We start from the raw sequence: 21,858 nt of genomic DNA, 5'->3' as shown, positions 1-21,858 counted from the left end.
GACTCCAATACACTGTCCTGTACACTGTCCTGTGACTCCATGACTGTCCTGTACACTGCTCTGTGACTCCAATACACTGTCCTGTACACTGTCCTTTGACTCCATGACTGTCCTGTACACTGCTCTGTGATTCCCTGTACACTGTCCTGTGAGAACATAAACACTCCTTGTGACAGTCCTCTTCATTGCTGGGGCCGTTTATGATCCACTCAGCAACAGTTTCAGCTGTTATGTTAAGTTGCATGGAGGACTTCCATGAAGACAATCTCGTCTCTGTTTTCCACCATTATTGCTCTCTTGGTGCAGTTGGCTTCTGGAAGCATCATTATTGAATAGCGCTTTGAGTGCACCTTGAAACACCCAATAATGCGGGAGTCACAAGGACTCAAAAACAAGGGAAGAGGTGATTCATACACCCGACACATTAACAATGGACTTCCAGAATCATCTTTGTTGTCTGTTTCTTCGATCACCTCGTAGCATTTGCCGTCGACAACAAAGCTGTTGTTTGGTCGTGACACTTTACTTTTCTCCGACAGTATGATGTTTCTTTGGTGTTGCTTCATCTCTTTGAGCCTCTTTGCTACCTGTACAAGTGGCTGTTTTCCCGATCTCACAAGCCGTTTTATTCTTTGCATGTAATTCTCAAACACAAATGCACTGCAAGCATCCAGACATCCAAATCTTCTTGCTTCTGCAGCTACATGCACAAGAGAGTGTACATTGTACACCATGAAATGCTTCCCATAAAGGTCCTTGACTTGATCAACAAAATAAGCCATCAGCTCCTCAGCATACTTGTGCTCCTGTTGGTGTGAACTAAGGAGGAGACTCAGGGCTATGCTGAACTGCATGAAGTGATCATACAGCTCATCCTTTAGTATGCCCTTCAGCACCACCTTCCCTGTGTACACTGCAAATTGGCGTAGCTCTGTGGCTTTCCATCTGTCGATATCCTCCAGCTTTTGAGGTTTTCTGGCAAAGCAACTGGGCATTGACTTCCTCAATGACAACAACTTCTCGCTTACCTCATTTATTTGACCAGCTGACATGCGTGTCCTCTGCAGTCCCTTTATCCAGACTTGTAGGAGTTTCTTCATGACTCATAAGCAGACTGGTCATTATATACATACACTTCTCTGATCACACTTGTCACAGCCATGATAACCTGTGTATTGTTTGATGCACTTCAATAACTTCTCTGGGGTAAAGCTGCATCTGTTCTGTGAGTGTGTCCTTGAAATCAAAATGTATGTATTGCTGTAATGCTGTCTGACGGCTCCAGCGGCATCAGACAAGCACAGAACATGCAGGTGAATGGTTCCAGTAATCCTACTGCTCCCAATAAGTGACAAAATAACACCAACATGTTCCTATTTACATTTTGTGATTTGTATAGTCACAGCGTGTACAAAGAACAAGGTCACGACACGCAGCCATCTTCTAACCGTAAACAAACCGGGAACTATATTCTCAGGCGGAAGAATATACTTGGGCGGAGTGATTTGCTTTGCAGCAAGCCTGTTTGAGAATATAGTTCCCAGTTTGATACGGTTAGAAGATGGCTGTGTCTCATGTTGTTTTTTGTGCACGCTGTGACTCTACAAATCACAACATGTAAATAGGAACATGTTGGTGTTATTTTGTCACAATTGGGAGCAGTAGGATTACTGGAACCATTCACATGCATGTTCTGTGCTAGGCTAAGCTACCGGTGGAGCCGTCAGACAGCCTTACAGCACGCACGGAGATACAGAAATAAAATTAAACTAATACATTTAAAAAATCCTTTTGTAAACCTAACGTGTCAGTGTCTCTATTCTTGTTTTCATAGTAGAATGAAGCACACAGAGAAGCAGTCACCATCAGCTAGTCTGTATTACAGCTTTTTCTTTCCTCCTGTTGAAGTTAAAAAGTTAAAACCCGGCTTATGTTTTGAAAACAATGTTTAATGGGGCCTGCAGCTAAATTTAATCAAGTAACTACACTAATCAGCATTTGACTGCCTCACCCAAAACCTAGCTTCTAAAGAATTAATCAGGTCATGTCTGACATTTAGCATATGAAGAAGACTCATTGTCCCCACAGGAAAGGTAACTATTGTTTCTGGTTTTGGGGAGCCACTCCCTGCAAGGCCAGACGTGATTAGAACAAAGGAAATGCAAACTCTGTAAACTTGAACAGAATCGGTACTACCATGTGAAACGACCTTTGTCTGTGACCTGGGGTAAACCTAAAATCAGAGGTGTGTCTTTAATCAGAGACCCACAATTCCACAGGAATATAATTCGGAAACTGAGGTGATTTCGGCACTTCAATCTGTGACCCTGACAGGGGAAGCACGTTGAAGTCCGCTGTTTACAGCGTATTGTTTGTCATGTGTGATGGAAGTTTCCTATGAAGCAGCAGCGTTTAGAAATATCAATGATCAAATGAAAACGAATAACGACTGTTTGAGAATTAAACCAAAGTTTGGTCTTTGAGTATTTATTTACATTTGCAAATGGAGAAAACACAGTTTCAAAGGTACACGCAGCACAACTGAAAATGTCTTTCCTAACTAGAAACCTAAAAATCAAAACATCTTATAGTGAAGAAACTCCATTAAGCCACCCCTCTTCAAATATCTTTAGCATGCTGCCACTTTTCTAAAAAATACCATAGACCGTCAGATGATTTTACAACCTTCCATTCTGCTCCTGTGTCTCCTACATTAGACTAAACACCTGCTTATCTCAGGAGACAGAAAGAGATACGGTTCACACAATGTTATAGCCTTCTTCACTTTATCTGAGAGAAATAAATGAGGAGCTGCAATTTCTTTAGCGAAAATAACTTATGCTATTGCTCACAGTCTACAAGGCCAGCTCTCTCACTGGTGCCTTTAAGTCTACAGGAAGGAACAGGATTATGTGGAGGTTTAAAACAATCTTTAAATAAATGGTCAATATCATTAAACAAATGGTTAAAATAAAATTTGCCACCACACATGGCACATGACTGTTCTTCTGAAACTCCACAAGGAGAAGCATGTTCTCCTTGTCAGCTGCAGTGTTTTATGTTTTATGTTTGATTGTGTTTTGTCTTGTCGTTTTCATGCAGTTTCATTAAACCTTTTGCTTAACTTTCAATTCGACCACAGCCTCTCCTTTCTCCTCCAGAAATCAGAACAAACACATCTTTTAGAAATTCTTAACACTCCCCACAATTGATTTAGCTTCTTCAGAGTATAAATTGATCCCATGTAGCTATACACCATGCCTAGATGGTTAAAACATGTTATTTTTGTTACATGACCATTTACATCTGTGTACTTTTGGGTCAGATATCAAGAAGTGAAAACACTCTTAAAGATTATACTTGTTACTGCAAATCGCAACGGATATTGTTACTGCAATCGCACCTAACATGTGTTAGGTGCGATTGCAGTAACAATATCCGTCTTCCTGTGTGCAGAATTGCGGAAATGTGTTTATAGCTTTAATTGACAACGAAACAAGTGCATATCAGGCAGACTGCATGCCGCAGCGCATTGAGCGCTCAGAGCGCAACGATGTAAGATGTTAAAAAGAAGTTGGCCTCAGGAGATTTTAAAACCACTGAAAATGAAGGAAAGTCTACTGTGTGGAAGTATTTCCACATAGTTGTCTAGGCATATGTTAATTTTATTTCAATTATATGATTGGGCCTCTTGTATGCGCCTGTGTTAACGTGCGCTTGTTGCCCCGTGTGCGCTCACTGTGCTGATGCGCTCATCTGTTGACATTTCCGAGTGCCTTACAGTTATTTCCACAGAAAAAAACGTAGCCTACATGTGTCATTAGTATGAGAAAAAAATGAGATTTTAACGGTGTCGGGCCGGGTCGGCTCGGACATAAATGTCTTGATGCCTGTCGGGCTCGAGCCGGGTTCGGTCACGGTTCTGTCGGACGCGGGCCGGGCTCGGACAGAAAGATTCGGCCCGATCCCACCCCAATAAGGGAACCTTTATTATATAACCTTAAGAGAACGTTTAGGGAACGTTCAGAGAAGGTTAGCTGAAGGTAGAAAAAATAACCTTAAGAGAACCTTTAGGGAACGTTCCCTAAAGGTTCTTTAAAAGTTCTACAAAACTAACCTTTACAGAACCTTTAGGGAACGTTCAAGAAGGTTAGCTGAAGGTAAAAAAAAATAACCTTAATAGAACCTTTAGGGAATGTTCGCTAAAGGTTCTTTAAAAGTTCAACAAAAATAACTTTAAGAGAACGTTCCCTAAAGGTTCCCTGAAGGTTGCAAAATATTTTACCTTCAGAGAACCTTTAGGGAACGTTCCCTAAAGGGTATGTGTTTGCTGGGATGATAACTTTAACTACTTATACACATAGTGATTCATAAGTGTTTTCTGTGATAAAAGGCCCGACTGCTCGCGTTAATTTAAGCAGAAACATTCAGAAAAAACTGATTCACCAAATTCTGTAATCAGTTTCAACATCTTAGTAAAAAACGTTCACAACTCGACTCAGAATATCAATCCAGTTCGAGTTAGTCTGTTAAAAATCTGCATACACTAAGATTCAGCATTTCAGCTTTATGTAGACTTTTACAACCAGTTCTTTCTCTCTCTGTGGAAGTTCTCAGTGTTATTCCCACAATCTGCTACTTAAGTAAAGCGGGGGACGGGACAGAAGCAAAGAAGCATTCAATATGTGAATAAATAAATGAGCAGAACGCCTTCAAATACACCTTATAGATACACATCCTTACTGCTGATTTCCAACTCACAGTTTGAATAAAATGCCATCAGTTGAAAGCAGAACAAAAAGCTCCCGCACTTCCACCGTCGGAACTGAATACTTGTGACACCCAGCGGAAGTAAACAACACAAGTGCCCGTGGCGTTAACTGCATGCTGCTGCTGGCTAGTGCAGGTCATTCTTTCAGCTGGAACTCAGCAACGATGTTTCCAGTTGAGTCTCTGAGAGAGTTTGTCACCGAGCGACTAACTGCTGCTGCTGAAGAAATCTTCCGAGTTGTTGAAGAAACTATCGCCGAGTACGAGGAGGAGATCGCTCGGCAGCGCAGACTGCTGGAGCTCGTTTGGAAACCCGAAATCAAGTTACACAGGATAGGTAAGTATGCACATCATTAGTTTAACTATGATTACAAAAGGTTTTCCAACCAAACCAACATGAAAGAAGTTAGTACTGTTCCTCAGAATTTAGTTTTGTTGATAAAGTGGATGTAAAACCAGCGGTGACGGTGTTATGTGCCTTCTGGTTTTTCCGCCTACTGGTTTCCGAGCCTGTCCAGATGCCGTTTAAACCTATCAACCTACCCACGTCAACAGATTACGCTACATATTCATAAACATTTTACTTGCCTTTGCATCGCAACTCAAATAAAAACTACACTGAACTGAATATCTGAGCCCTACATTACTATAACATTGTACAGCGGGGAAAAAATGTGTTTTAAAAGTAATTAGGATGATCCTTGTCGCGCTGGATTCGAACCTTCCTCAACAAAAATAAAAATATACAAGTCTAATTCGCTGTCCACTACACTATCACGTTAACCACGGTAGTTTCCAGGACATGACTTTGTTTTTTCTTTTTTCTCAGCAGGCCATGAATCACTGTTTATCTGAGTACTCTGAAACAACAGGTTACCTTGATTTAGGCTTAAAAACATAACTATATCATGCACTCCAACCTTCTGCTACACCTCTGCGCTATCTGTGTACAAGGATTTGTCATAAATTATAGCAGGCAGCACACAGATTCTGAAACAATTGGTTACCCTGGGCTGGAAACGTGTGATCTCAAGGCTCTCAAACAGCTAGGCTACAATAACTAGTTCCTTGGATTTATGAAAAGAAGCAATATTTCTATTGACATGGTTCAAATGCCTATCTACATGTCCAATAGCCTACAACGTTATCCTTGATGCGGGATAGGATATAATATCACACAAACTTTACAAGATCAACTTAAATAGACATAATAAAACAAATGGACAACTCATAGTTTGCAAAAAAATCATTAAAAAATGAATACCTCGTAAAATGTTGATTAATACCTTTTTTAATTGCAGCTAACATCATTACAACAGCTACATTGTAAGCGTAATCCCCGCGAAATTCAAAGTAAAAATGACAGCTAGATGTCCTCCAATATCACAGAGTTGAGGAATTTCTCCAAGCTCGATTTTAATTCAAAAAAGGACTTAATAGCAAGAGGGAGGTCTACGCCAGCCTTAGATGGACTACTGCAGCAAAAGGGACAAAAATTTGTCCAATCGTTTCAAACAGACTGGTATGGAAGAAAAGATTGGCGATGTGGCTGTGCTAACAACTAAGACTGTTTGGACTTCAACGGGATACTGTGAATTAATTACTCCAAATTAACCAGTTATCTATCGAATTATTCTATCCAAAGCGATGTTCTAATCCTGTTAATATTTACAGTCTATGGTTCTGATCAAACTCCAACACAGCATACATTATTTAAATTATTTAAGGAGCATTGAGCTCAGGCGATATGTTGTGGCACAGGTTGAAAGAGACTGTTTGTTCTGAGATAGGCCTACACATTCTTCGTGTGAGAAGGCCCACAATAACGATGATGAATGATCACCTATGCGCATGATGCATTTTTACCCCGAAAACGGAATAAAGTGTTAGGTGGGGTCATACATGTTTTTTGTACATCAGTTAGGTTTTGGTATGTGAGGCAAAGATGAACCTACTTTACTGTTTCAAGGCTTGCATTTGCCCATGTTAAATTGTGATATCACCAGTTAACTTGCTATCAAGTCCTTTTTTGAATTAAAATCGAGCTTGGAGAAATTCCTCAACTCTGTGATATCGGAGGACATCCAGCTGTCATTTTAACTTTGAATTTCGCGGGGATTACGCTTACAATGTAGCTGTTGTAATGATGTTCGCTGCGCAAATGTCCAGTAATATCTTGATTTTAATTGGTCTATCAGGGTGTCCGTGGGGTTTTAAAAAGTATTAAAAGGTAGTAAATCAAATTAGTAAAAATGAAGGCCATTAAAAAGGTATTAATTGCCATTTTATGAGGTGTTAATTACGGTTGTCTTTCAAATTCCCTCTGCACGCTACAACCAAGCAGAGCAACAAAGAAGATGGCGGAGCTAGTTAATAGATTAAACTTTTACGTATCAGGTCGGCAAATTTTAGCCGACCTGATCTTATATACTGTCTATGGATTCAACCTGCAGCCGCTGTACGTCATCACGGCTTTCCCTCTGCACGCTACAACCAAGCAGAGCAACGAAGAAGATAGCGGAGCTAGTTAATAGATTAAACTTTTACGTATCAGGTCGGCAAAACTCCAAACACATCTTCCTTTTTTAAGAATGACTTCAGTGCCATTCTTTGTTCTTTTCACAAAGAGAAGCTTAACTTCAAGTGTTCCAGAGTCGCGGCCAAAGCCGATTCCAAAGACCGCTGTTAGCCAGCAGGAGCAGCTCTTCTTTGTTTTCAAGACTTCGGTAAAGTTAGACAGAAATTGGCAGATTCGCAAGATTCGCGGGTTTGCGGTTCAATAATTCTTAGATGAAACGTGTTACTTACACAATAGGCAGCTCTATCTAACCGTAGGAAGGTAGACAACAAGCTACAACCCGTTTTTTATTCGAAAAAACTGTCTGCATGTGGATAAATACAATGAATCCCTGTGAGCGTTATGCTTTCAGCCGAGAGTCTAGGGACCGTCTACAAAGTGCAAAACCGAAAGTGGATACCAAGATAAAATTCAACAGCTTCACTGTTATTGAGCCTAGCTCTTCCAAAATCACTCCACCCATGTAGCGTCTCCCTCTGAACATACTACACCCGCCACTTTTTGAGAATCTGGCTCAGCCTATTTTTTATGAATTTCTATTGTGAAAAAATTCAATACCATCAATGTTATTGAGTCTAGCTCTTCCAAAATCACTCCACACATCTATGGCCTCCCTCTGAACATACTACACTAAGTTTTGAAAATCTGGATCACCCTATTTATAATATATTTTAATTGGGGAAAAATTCAATGGCTTCCCTGTTATTGTGCCTAGTGCTTCCAAATTTACTCCACACTTACAAAGCCCCCTGCTGGTTGTACTACAGCACTTACGTTTTAAAAATAGGCATATATGCATCATTTTGGGGAATATTGTTTACCAAAAACATTTAATATATGTCATATAAACAAAGAGTCATGTCACCAAAACTTCTACACACATATAACCCCCCCTGCTGGTTGTACTACAACATGTAGTTTTCAAAAATAATCGTATGCATAATTTTACGGATTGCTAAAAACATGTAATACTTTAATTATTACAAAGAGAAGTGTTTCCATATTTACCTCACTATAACTGCTCACCTAATAGTTGAACTATGATGATTACGTTTCAAAAATACTAACTAAAAGTTTTGGGTATATATACACACACACACATGCTCAATATCACATTCATTCATAATGAACACATCCACAATGTTAATTTTCACACAGACAATAATCTCAGCTCTGAGTATGGTATTGAATTTTTTCACAATAGAAATTCATAAAAAATAGGCTCAGCCAGATTCTCAAAAAGTGGCGGGTGTAGTATGTTCAGAGGGAGGCCCTAGATGGGTGGATTAATTTTGGAAGAGCTAGACTCAATAGCATTGACGGTATTGAATTTTTCCCCAATAAAAAATCATAAAAAATAAGCTGAGCCAGATTCTCAAACCTTAGCGGCTGTAGTATGTTCAGAGGGAGACAGTACATGGGTGGAGTGATTTTGGAAGAGCTAGACTCAATGGCATTGACGGTATTGAATTTCTCCCCAATAGAAATATATTATAAATAGGGTGAGCCAGATTTTCAAAACTTAGTGGGTGTAGTATGTTCAGAGGGAGGCCATAGATGTGTGGAGTGATTTTGGAAGAGCTAGGCTCAATAACAGTGAAGCTGTTGAATTTTATCTTTGTATCCACTTTCGGTTTTGCAATTTGCAGACGCTCGGCTGAAAGCATAACGCTCACAGGGATGCACATAAGTAGACTGTTCTTTCGGATGAAAACTGGGTTGTAGCTTGTTGTCTACCTTCCTACGGTTAGATGGAGCTGCCTATTGTGTAAGTAACACGTTTCATCTAAGATTTATTGAACCGCAAACACGCAAATCTTGCGAATCTGCCAATTTCTGTATAACAAAGTGTCAAGTTGTTTGTATCCCACAAAGATGAACAGAGATCCTGAGTGGTACATCACACAGATGAAGAGTATAGTGCAAACATTCCCCCAGGTCAGGCAGTTGGCAGGTGGCATCTCAGCATGGTAAGAAAATATTGTATAGGGACAGCAGAGGTGGATAGGTTATTCAGATTGATTAATGACGTGTTAGTGGTCTCAGTGTGCAAGGTGGTTTTGTGCATTCTCTTAACAGTGTGGAAGTGTTATTGCTTTTAAATAATTTATTTGAACAAGTTCTGAAAAAATATACTATGTACTCCTAGCTTTGGATGTAGATGTTGTGATGGATGACAGTGTTTCCTCTAGAATTGTTTTCAGCAGTGGGGGTGGGGGTGTTGAACGTCAAAAAGTAACGTTACCTGAAAACAGCGTGTAGATTCTTTTTAGCATCTCACATCACACTTTAATTGATTGTGCTAAAATATGAACAATAACGTCGCTGTCAAAGGGCTTATCTGCTAACGTTAGTTACCGACCGCTGGCTTAAAACCATCCAGCAAATAGGCGGTGCCATTACCTGAAACCGGTGATTAACGTCACCGCTCATTTTACATACAGTTTAACAACAAAACAAAACGCTGAGTGAACATTGCTAGCTAAGTTTTTCATGTTGGTTTTGAGTGGTATGCACCGCTAGTGGGGAATAAAAAGCAATTCAATTGAAGCACTTACCATGTCGATCACAGGGTAACTTAGTTTCAAATGGTTATAATGGCATGCATGTCTGTATGTATGTCTGTTTTTTTGTATTTCACTTGCCTCATGGAATATTTTCTATGTGTACTCATTTGCGTGTCTGTACATACAGAAGAAGGTTCACTTAGTTTTAAGTGGTTATAATGGCATCAGCGAGTGCTTGTTTCTTTGAACTGCTTTAATTTATCATTTTATTTCATCTATTAATTTTATTCTAAAGGTGAAATGAATGCAAGATGGTTTAGGGTTGCAATATGTATCCAAAGTCAGTGAGTCTAATCTATTCTGTTGACTTTCCCTATCTGCGTTGTTCTATTGGCCTAGAGCAGTGGTTCTCAAACTTTTTCGGTCATTCCCCACTTTGGACAAGGTGGAAATTTCAAGCCCCACCTGCCCCCATCGGCCCAACACAATGCTAATGAAATACGCAACAAGCTTAAACTGTTCCAATTTATTGAACAACTAGTATCAGTATAGTAACAAGTTGTATCTAAATACAAACTAACAATCTACATCCAATAACAGTGAGTTCAAAAATAAAGAAAATAAAATTACAGCTGTGTTAAAATTTGTATCAAGTTCAAAAATAGAAAATAAATAAAAGTGCCACTTTGCAATCTGTTAAAAAAAGAAAAGAAGAGAAATCCATTTGGCAAGTGAGGTCTATTTATCCCTGCATTAGTGGCTGCAATGAGCCTGTTTTGCATTGGACGATTTCTCAAACTGGGGTTGCAGGCTTGATACTGCCACTCTCAAGTCATGCTCAATGTTCAGCTGAGATCTGTACTTTGTTTTCAGTGAAGCAACAGCTGAAAAGCCCATCTCACAGAGATATGATGTGGCATAATAATATAATATAATCCAATAAAATAAGATATATTACACTGCATAATGAGCACTTTAACTTTTGGTACTTTAAGTACAGTATATTTAACTTAAGGACAATGTTGAATGCAGGACTTGTAACTGACAAGTAATTTGTAACTCTACAACACAGTTTTTTCTACTTTGACTGAAATACATGATGTGAGTAAGTCTTCCACCTCTGGAGATCACCAACAACAGTCGTGCATGAATAGCTGCAGCTGTGTTTAACACTGAAAACACACAGCTCAGTACAATTTTTACTCAGGGCTCTTAAGTTTTAAGGACAGGCTGTGACAACTTTTGTTGAGGAAGTAACCTCCTTAAATGTGCATATGACAATTATTCACCTCAATGATAAATTCATTAATTTTAATGAATTCATACACCCCTGGACTGTAATATTTCAGATGTGTTTTGAGCAAGATTTCTAATGTTCAAAACTTTGTGCACATTCAAAATATATCTGTGTTCTCTGAGATTTGGAGGAGTCGTGATATTTTGAGAAAAATAAAGTACCTAAAAAAACCTATAAAATAATCTACCTGCACCATAGTCTGCTGTGCATTACGTGATTGCTGTGCTGATACGGTAGATCTCAGACCTTCTGACAGACTCAGAGCCCTGTTTGGGAACGTTTAGGGAAGTGTCTGTACGCTGCTCTATGCTTTTTTCTCATTGGTTGTTGCGTTAAATCTTACCCAGATACAAAAGTGCTATTTTCTGATTGGCTATTGTATATGTATAGCCCCTTTCTATTTTTTTGATTGGCTGATAAGTGGCAGGCTTGACTAAGAGCTCCAGGGGAGACACCCTTGATTCCTGTCAGTTCCATAGTGAGAGTGGCTCGCCAGAAAACTCCTGGGCGCTGCAGAATATTAAATATGTTATAAATAGTTTTTCCGCGTGAGAAATACAATGTGTGGCGGGAGTGCGTGACAGTCACGCTCAATGTGTGACACTTGAGAGCCCTGGTTTACTTACAGCTCCGCTACAGTAGCAGCGAACCTTTAACGTTACCTGCCGGTCACATCGTCTCTAAACAGTCCGCTCACAGTGAAGTCCTGCACGGATCAACAGATGTTAGAGTCCGGCGGCTGCTCGCTCCGTTTGTTATAAGACGCACCGAGCAGATTAATGGAGCCGCTCGGTGTTTGACTAGCTAATAATCCGTTAGCCTGTTATCATGAGCTTTGTCTGAAGGCGCCGAGTGGCCAGCCAGGCTCGACACACCGACACATTCCGCACATCCTCCGATCAGTTTAACCGCTATTTTGTTACGGTATGAGCCTAATCCTAGGGAAGGCAAAAAATATAAGACCTTTGTAACAAAATCCAAGACTTTGTATACCAAATTCAAGGCTTTTAAGGCCTTAACTTGAGACGATTAAATGTAAGACTTTTTCAATGCTTTTAAGACCCCGCGGGTACCCTGACACACACACACACACACACACACACACACACACACACACACACACACACACACACACACACACACACACACACACACACACTCTCTAGTCGAGTGCGCGGTCTTGCTCCAGATTCCGGGAGATTTGATCTCATTTGCGGGCGTCAAGGAGCCGCTATCAATATGCGGAACTTCCTGGACAGTTGGGATTTCTGGATAAAGATATAAAGGCATAAAAAGGAAATTTACTCCAGTTTGGCGCGCCCCACCTGTCACGTCTCTATTCCCCACCAGTGGGGCGCGCCCCACACTTTGAGAACCGCTGCATTAAGGTGTCCTCTCCCTGTTGTTTCAGTATGTACAGTAGCCTCAACTATATAATTACTTGTCAAGTGAACTAAGATTATAATTAGGGAGGATTGTACAATTAGGATAGTTTTTTATAATTGTACAATCCTCCAAATTTCAGTTCACTGGAGAGAACACACTTTGTGAAAGAATGCAAAATTAAATGCATATGGTAGAGGAACATACATGATCTTTTGTTAAAGCTACATTGTGTAAGAATTTCTCCCATTTAGCAGTGAAATTGTATGGACAACCAACTGAAAATTACTTTCTAGCTCTTCCTCTTATGGTGGACAAACCTGAAATTAGCTCTCTCTATCGTTTACACGCTGCTATTCTAGCCACTCCAAGATTAACTTTGGTCTTGTTGCTTTGCCTGTCGCATTGTCATTTTAATTATCTTTTTCGCCTCCCTGGCGAGTAATCTCCCCCTTGCTTACCAATAGGTGTAAGAGGGCAAAATGCGGAGGTATGTCCCTTTTGGCTAATGTATTTTAAAGATGGAGCGAGATTCGAGCGAGTTACTTCTATGTATTCTGAATGATTCTGAATGTCATATGCTACGCTTAGGAGAATACTTTGATTAGTTGGTGGAAGTAATTACACATGGATGAGTACATATTTGTGAAAGAACAAAGGGTTTTTTGCTAAGAATCAACTCAAAAAATTACACAATGTAGGTTTAAAGAATACAAAAAGAAATAAATCGACTAAAATAATTAAAGGTCTATTGGTCTTTGACCAGTCTACCACTAACATGTATAGCACTTTATATATTATCCTTCATGGCTGACTTTATTTAAAACTGTGATGAAATTTTGGAGACAATGGCAATTGGCGACGCAGATGGTGAGGTGGTGAACTGAAGTCAGACTGCATAAAGTAAATGTGGGAATAACAATTACTCATAATATTTTCAAGTATTGATGCCTCACGCATATTTAATATTAAATCCAGCAGTGTTATTTGCGCTTGTGATATATTTGCGAGTGATAATTGTTCCATAAACACCTTGTAAAATCAAACTCAAATCTTAAATAAAAATTTGTTCTTAATATTTAATCAGCGCTGTCACATCATCTGCTATGAAGCACAGGAGGAGGAGATGGCCTGACGCATGGAATACTGTTGATGACAAAACCTGCATGAAGAAAAGTGTGTTTGCTAGTGCTGCAACTAACGATTATTTTAATAATCTGTCAATTTTTCTTTTGATGAATCAGATAAAAAAAAACTCTGCGCTCAACTACATTTTTTTTTATCTCCGTGACTGAGTGGCGTAATAGTTGCGCGACACAACGAATCGATAATGAAATTCGTTGCCAACTTTTTTTAATAATCAGATTTTATCGATTCGTTGTTGCAGTCCTAGTGCTGGCCTATTAGGCTTTCGTCTTCAAATAATGCGTAATATAATAGTGCATAATGCTGCATGATGGCACTGCTGGCACTGCAGGAGGACCATGGCAATGGAAGAATCAGGAAAGAAAGAGACTTCAGTGACCACGACGATAACTGGCTTATATGCCGATTTAAATTCCCTAAAGCTGTGATCTTGGATCTACAGTATGTACTGAAATAGGTCCAGTAGAGAGGGAAATCCGCCGGAACCGTGACATCCCGATCCAAATACAAGTCCTCGCCACTCTGGGGGCCGCTGGCTGTTTCCAGAGGGAAATGGCAGTCAGCTAAGTTTTTTTTTTTATAAATATTATATACAGTATAATTTAACTTTAACACTAAGGCTTATTTGGATATAATATTTAGTTCTGTTAAATCTTATCCTATAGGTTTGGTATATCAAAGCTGTCCCCGAGTGCCGTAATGCCTGCCGTTTTAGATGGTATTATTAATATAGGTAGTCAGGTCAGATCAGGTTTACCTACACTGTGCTAGAACAGGCAGAAATTAGAATTCAATTTGCAGCAATTCCCAAACTTCTGAGAAGTTTTTTGCTTTTTTCCCCGCCAATCGTCATGATTCGGCGTAAATAAAGAACAACTGCCAGGGTCATTAAAGGAACACGCCGACTTATTGGGACTTCAGCTTATTCACCATAACCCCCAGACTTAGAAAGGTCCGTACATACCCTTCTCATCTCTGTTCGTGTTGTATCTCTGTCCGACGGCCCCACCGGTAGCTTAGCCTAGCACAGATCCTGGAGGTAACCGGTTCCAACTAGCATACTGCTCCGAATAAGTGACAAAATAACGCCAACATGTTCCATTTTACACCGTTGTGATTTGTATAGTCACAGCGTGTACAAATAACTGGGAACTACGTATATTCTCAGAAAGGCGAAGCATTGCTACTCTCTGCTCGGGGCTTCTCAGGTGCTGCAAGCATATCACTCCGCCCAAGTAGCAGAAGTGGCACCAACTTTGACTTTCTGAGACTAGTTCCCAGTTTATATATACGGTTAGAAGATGGCTGTGTCTCATGTCACCTTGTTATTTGTACACGCTGTGACGCGACTGACCACCGACAGGGCACGAGGGGCAGGAGTCGGCCTGACCGCCGACAGGACACAAGGGGCAGGAGTAGGTCGGACCGACATGTTACATGTTACATCTGTTACAATTATTAGAAGATAGTGGACCCAAACGCAGGGAGAGGCAGGCAAGCAGGCAGGAGATGGTTTGAGCTTGAGGATTTATTATAACAAAAAACGGCAGCACAGAGACTGGAAAAAGCACACAAAAAAAACTCAGAGGGAAAACTTACAAAATCACGCAGGGAGAAATAAAAAACAACGTTAACAGGCTAAAACACGCTGACAGAGCCAGGGGCCTGTTGGACAAAAGTTGAATGAAGATATCCAGGATAAAGGAAAAAGTGCAGCTTGACTTAGAGTGATCCGCTCATTGTGGCTTAATCGGTTGCACATTTGCCGAGCCAGGATCAGACGGTGAAGCTATGTCAAGCCAGGTGTAGATAGCTGGGATAAGTGCACGTTCACGGCTTTCTTAAATAGACCACGGTATCGAACACAGATTTACTGATGCAGAAATGGAGAATACGTGTGCGGCACATGTTTCACCCGCTGAGCAGCAACTAATTATGGAAAGTTATGAGGAGGTGAAGCATATAATATGCAGAAAAGGGAAATACGACTGTTGTTATCAAACGGAGAGAAAAAGCCCGACAGACAATAGTGGACTGACTGAATGCATATGGATTTAAAAAAAACTACTTACTAGTCACTCCACATTTTTATAAAGTTGTACATTCTGTTTTAATTGCTTTAATATGCTTGTTTTATGTGTTGGTTTTATTGCTGTATCTGTTTTTATGTGCTAAATTGCTGGTTTTACTGTAAAGTGTCTTTTAGCCTACCATGTAAAGCATTATATAAATTAAATGTATTATTATTTAGCCTACTTTGCCATAAAAGTGAGCAGAGGGAATTAATGTTCCTAGGGAAATTTACCATAAGGACTAGGCTTAATTTCAAACCCTTATTCATAATGGGAGAATGTTTTACAACCATATGCACAAATCTCTATGAGCTATGTCTAATTCTAAATATCTTTCTACAATTAATGATCATACAGAACAAACATGACTGGGCAAAAACTAGAAAAATAAGTAAGTGACTTCAATACACACAAGCATATCTGTAAAACAATGTAGCCTATTATTATTCATGTTTTTTATTCTCACTCCGAAGCCGGAAAATGACAAGTGACAGCACCAAAATAAAATGATTAAGAAGCTTTGAACACATTCTCACTCCCATCTCGTAAAATACGGACGTTTGGTCAGGTGCCATTGTCGTCGTTATTGACGCTAAAAGTCTCCACCACTGCACGGTGTGGGAGCCTCCCCCCGCCTCTCCACGTTGCACGGGGCAAATTTCACGGGGAGAGCAGTCGTCCCACGTTTTCTCCGGGTGCCAGCTCAACCATTTCTTACCATCTAAACAACTGCAATAGTAGGATTTAAATCAAACTCATGACAGCAATAGTGACAAGTAATGCATGTTAATAAAAATAAAGTGTAATACATTCAGAAGACAACGGAATAACTAAAACGTTAAACATGTTTATTTCGGAACAGAGCGGCAGCTGATTTAACACACAAGACTCCAGGATTAATCTTAGCCTGCCTGTTAGCCTGCTCTGGAGCAGGCTAGCTGCAAAGAATAAATCGCCATGGTTACTTGGCTGGGTTTAATTCAACCTGCTTTTATGCAACCAAATAAAAGCTAAATTCATCCAGGATAACTTGAATATCCCGGCTTAATCCCTTATCCTGGTTTTGTGCAACAGGCCCCAGGACACAAACTGATGGGCAACACACAAGCAGACACAAAATGATCTGACAACAGACAAAGGAAACACAGGGGCTAAATAAACTAGGTGATGAGAAAACACAAGACAGGTGACACCAGGGCTGGAGAACAGGTGGAGCACATCAGACAATAACACAGGTGGGAAAACACAGGAAGTAAAACTAGACATGACAAGACGGAAAACAGACTATCAAAATAAAAACAGGAAACTGAACATAATATAAAACAGGGAACAGAACTATACACAACTAAATATACACAGACCACAGAATACAATAAACACAACAGGAAACATACAGAAATAATAACAGGCAACAGAAATGTCCAAAACCACAACAGGCGTGTTCCTTTAACATACTGATCAGCATTCATGAGGTGCTTTGCACTGACTATTTATGGTGAAAAATGTGCGTGTACAGGGCAGGATAAAAGGCTGATTCACGTACACACACTTGTGGGTAATCTGTGATTTATAAAGGGAACTTTGCTTGCTCTGCTAAGCAGAGATGGAGTGACCCTGCCCGGAGGAAGCCCGGGGCCCCCGTCTGGAGCCAGGCCCAGACGGCGGGCTCGTCGGCGAGCGCCTGGTGGCCGGGTTTGCCACGGAGCCCGGCCGGGCACAGCCCGAACAAGCTACGTGGCAACTCCCTCTCCAGCCCATGGGCCCACCACCTGTGGGAGGAACCGTTGGGGTCGGGTGCGATGCCACATGGGTGGCAGTGAAGGTCAGGGGCCTCGACGGACCAGACCCGGGCGGCAGACGCTGGCTCTGGGGACGTGGAACGTCACCTCTCTGTGGGGGAAGGAGCCGGAACTGGTGCGGGAGGTGGAGCGCTACCGGTTAGATCTGGTGGGGCTTACCTCTCACGCACAGTCTTGGTTCTGGAACCATACTCCTGGATAGGGGTTGGACTCTTTTTTCTTCTCGGAGTTGCCCAGGGTGTGAGGCGCCGGGCGGGGTGGGGATACTCACAAGCCCCGGCTGGCGCCGCTGTGTTGGAGTTTACCCCGTGGACGAGAGGGTCGCCTCCCCACGCCTGCGGGTTGTGGGGGGAAAACTCTGACTGTTGTTTGTGCATATGCACCAAACAGGAGTTCGGAGTATTCGGCCTTCTTGGAGACCTTGACTGGAGTCCTGCATGGGGCTCCAGTGGGGACTCCATTGTTCTGCTGGGGACTTCAACGCACACGTGGGCAATGATGGAGACACCTGGAGGCGTGATTGGGAGGAACGGCCTCCCTGATCTAAACCAGAGTGGTTGTTTGTTGTTGGACTTCTGTGCTAGTCATGGATTGTCTATAACGAACACCATGTTCGAACATAGGGATGCTCATAAGTGTACCTGGTACCAGAGCACCCTAGGCCGAAGGTCAATGATCGATTTCATAATCGTTTCATCTGATCTGAGGCCGTATGTTTTGGACACTCGGGTGAAGAGAGGGGCAGAGCTGTCAACCGATCACCATCTGGTGATGAGTTGGGTCAGAGGGTGGGGAAGACTCTGGACAGACCTGGTAAGCCCAAACGTGTAGTGCGGGTAAATTGGGAACGTCTGGAGGAGGCCCCTGTCCAACAGACTTTCAACTCACACCTCCGGGCGGAGCTTTTCGTGCATCCCTGTGGAGGCTGGGGGCATTGAACCCAGTGGACAATGTTCAAAGTTTCCATTGCTGAAGCTGCGGCGAGGAGCTGTGGTCTTAGGGTCTTAGGTGCCTCAAGGGGCGGTAACCCACGAACACCGTGGTGGACACCGGTGGTCAGGGAAGCCGTCCGACTGAAGAAGGAGTCTTTCCGGGATATGTTATCCCGGAGGACTCGGAGGCAGTTGCAGGGTACCGAAGGGCCGAAGGGCTGCAGCCTCTGCCGTGAAAGAGGCAAAGCAGCGGGTGTGGGAGAAGTTTGGAGAAGACATGGAGAAGGACTTTCGGTCGGCACCAAAGTGCTTCTGGAAAACTGTTCGCCACCTCAGGAGGGGGGCGGGGAACCATCCAAGCTGTGTACAGTAAGGATGGGACACTGTTGACCTCAACTGAGGAGGTAATAGGGCGGTGGAAGGAGCACTTTGAGGAACTCCTGAATCCGACTAATACGCCCTCTATGTTAGAGGCAGAGCTGGAGGATAATGGGGGATTGTCGCCGATTTCCCAGGCGGAAGTCACTGATGTAGTCAAACAACTACACAGTGGCAAAGCCCCGGGATTGATGAGATCTGTCCAGAAATGCTCAAGGCTCTGGGTGTGGAGGGGCTGTCCTGGTTGACACGCCTTTTCAACATTGCGTGGAAGTCTGGGGACGGTGCCAAAGGAGTGGCAGACTGGGGTGGTGGTTCCCCTTTTTAAAAAGGGGACCAGAGGTGTGTGCCAATTATAGGGGTATCACACTTCTCAGCCTCCCTGGTAAAGTCTACTCCAAGGTGCTGGAAAGGAGGGTTCGGCCGATAGTCGAACCTCGGGTTGAGGAGGAACAATGCGGATTCCGTCCTGGTCGTGGAACAACGGACCAGCTCTTCACTCTCGCAAGGATCCTGGAGGGAGCCTGGGAGTATGCCCAACCGGTCTACATGTGTTTTGTGGATTTGGAGAAGGCGTATGACCGGGTCCCCCGGGAGATACTGTGGGAGGTGCTGCGGGAGTATGGGGTGAGGGGGTCTCTTCTCAGGGCCATCCAATCTCTGTACAACCAAAGCGAGAGCTGTGTCCGGGTTCTCGGTAGTAAGTCGGACTCGTTTCAGGTGAGGGTTGGCCTCCGCCAGGGCTGCGCTTTGTCACCAATCCTGTTTGTAGTATTTATGGACAGGATATCGGAGGGATTATATCTCCAACCTGGCCTGGGAACGCCTCGGGATCCCCCAGTCGGAGCTGGTTAATGTTGCTCGGGAAAGGGAAGTTTGGGGTTCCCTGCTGGAGCTGCTCCCCCCGCGACCCGACACCGGATAAGCGGACGAAGATGGATGGATGGATGGAACTTTGCTTACACTGTTTTATAAATCAAATTTATTTTGCCGTATGCCATTTTTGGCTTTTGGGCAAACATACACTTACAGTAAGGATCCTACGCACAGTTTTATAAAGGAGACCCCAGACCCGGAAGCTCTGTCTATTATTTTTTAACAGTCTGTGGTCCCAAGAAAAAGAGAACAAGTGTTCTAGTTGTTTTTATAATAACAGTCTTACCTATTTCTTTTGTTCTCTGTCCTTCCAGAGCTCCCACAGCAACATGTATGTAAGGAGGAGATTCTCGCTGACCAAGAGGACCCAGAGCTTCCACAGATTAAAGAGGAACAGGAGGAGCTGTGCACCAGTCAGGAGGGAGAGCAGCTTGTACTGAAGCAGGAGACTGAACGTGACCACAGTGAAGGTCAGACTCTGACCTTCAATCCTGATGACATTCTAAGTGCAGCAGAGAAAGAGTCTGTAGCCAACATGCCAGTTATAACCTCTGTGGTATCAGAAGCAAACAGTGACCACCAGCTCCTCTCTCATGATGCTAAGAACCAAGATCAGAAAGGAGGCAAGCATGGAGACTCAGGATCATCACGAAATGCAGAGCTAGAACCAAAAAAGAGACATCACAAGAGCAGTAGTCACAGTAACAATGTAAACAACACTAACTTGTCAGAGATGCACTGTAATACTCAAACAGGTAAAAAGTCTTTCATATGTGACACATGTGGGAAAGACTTTAAGTATAATTCAGCATTTCAAAGACACTTGAGAGTCCACACAGGTGAGAAGCCATATTCTTGCAATACATGTGGAAAAGATTTTGGACGTAAAAATCACTTGGAAATTCACATGAGAACCCACACAGGTGAGAGGCCGTACATTTGCAAGATCTGCACTAAAACATTCTGTGATGTCTCGGCATTAATAAGGCATATGAAAAGCCACACCGGTAAGAAGCAATATTCTTGCAAAACATGTGAAAAAGATTTTGGACGATATGATGAATTTAAAGACCACATGAGAATCCACACAGATGAGAAGCCGTATGCTTGCAAAACATGTGAAAAAGGTTTCAGACATAATAGTACATTGTTGGCCCACATGAGAACCCACACAGGTGAGAAGCCCTATTTTTGCAAAACATGTCAAAAAGATTTCCGGCAATATAGTGCCTTGCTGGTCCACATGAGAACCCACACAGGTGAGAAGCCATATTCTTGCAAAACATGTGGAAAACATTTTCGACAAAATAGTGCATTGTTGGTACACGTGAGAACCCACACAGGTGAGAAGCCATACATTTGCAAGACCTGCAGGAAAAGATTCTGTGACCCTTCAGGCTTATTTAAGCATATGAGAGTCCACACAAGTGAAAAGCCATACGTTTGCAAGACCTGTGGGAAAAGATTCTTTGTTGATTCAGCATTGAAGAGGCATATGAGAATTCACACAGGTGAGAAGCTGTTTTCTTGCAAAACGTAGAAAAGATTTTGGACAGAATAGTGGCTTGTTGGTCCACATGAGAACCCATACAGGTGAGAAGCTGTACGTTTGCAAGAGTTTGTATATCTATATCTATTACCTATTTATTATTATCAAAATAAGGTAATGATTATTTGGTAAAGAAAGAAGTATGTTTAAGATCCCCAAAACACGGATTAATACACTTAAAAAACAAACAATGATCTAACCAACAAAATGAACAATAATTAACTTAAAATAGCCCTAGTCTTATATGATTTAACAGGAGTTATGAGGAAACACTGTTGAGATTTATAATAACCTAACTTTCTGTATTGATCAAAGTATAGTATTACAGGTATTCTATCTGCTGAACCGTTAACATTTGGCAAAAACAACTGATTTAATTGTGCAATTGGGCAATTCAACAAGCAGTGTGTTTTATTGTAGCAGAATACTGAAAGCAGCAGAAAGGCAGAACTGAGTACACTTTAAAATCTGTTTATTACAAGTAATATCATTATGGTGATATTCAACAACCTTAGGGCATTTTGCATATTTTCCTCATATCGTGCAGCCCTAATAACTACCTTGAAATTGC

General features: G+C 41.9%; 1 protein-coding gene across 1 annotated transcript; it reads left to right on the top strand.

The window, feature by feature from the left end:
* The first annotated feature begins 4,859 nt into the window (after positions 1 to 4,859).
* LOC114565497 (gastrula zinc finger protein XlCGF57.1) lies at positions 4,860 to 21,351 on the top strand. Its single transcript, XM_028593583.1, has 2 exons — positions 4,860 to 5,107; positions 20,053 to 21,351. Exons 1-2 carry the CDS (start codon positions 4,885 to 4,887, stop codon positions 21,276 to 21,278), a joined length of 1,449 nt encoding a protein of 482 aa, XP_028449384.1. The 5' UTR covers positions 4,860 to 4,884; the 3' UTR covers positions 21,279 to 21,351.
* Positions 21,352 to 21,858: the final 507 nt, after the last annotated feature.

Source organism: Perca flavescens, chromosome 12 (genome assembly GCF_004354835.1).
Source record: "Perca flavescens isolate YP-PL-M2 chromosome 12, PFLA_1.0, whole genome shotgun sequence".
Lineage (NCBI taxonomy): Eukaryota > Metazoa > Chordata > Actinopteri > Perciformes > Percidae > Perca > Perca flavescens.
Note: the sequence above shows the minus strand (reverse complement) of the source record. Positions and strands in the feature narration are given on the sequence as shown.

Coding starts and splice junctions, on each gene's coding strand:
- LOC114565497 (XM_028593583.1), top strand. CDS start 4,885: ATGCTGCTGCTGGCTAGTGCAGGTCATTCTTTCAGCTGGAACTCAGCA. Junction 5,108..20,052: donor AATCAAGTTACACAGGATAG/GTAAGTATGCAC, acceptor CTGTCCTTCCAG/AGCTCCCACAGCAACATGTA.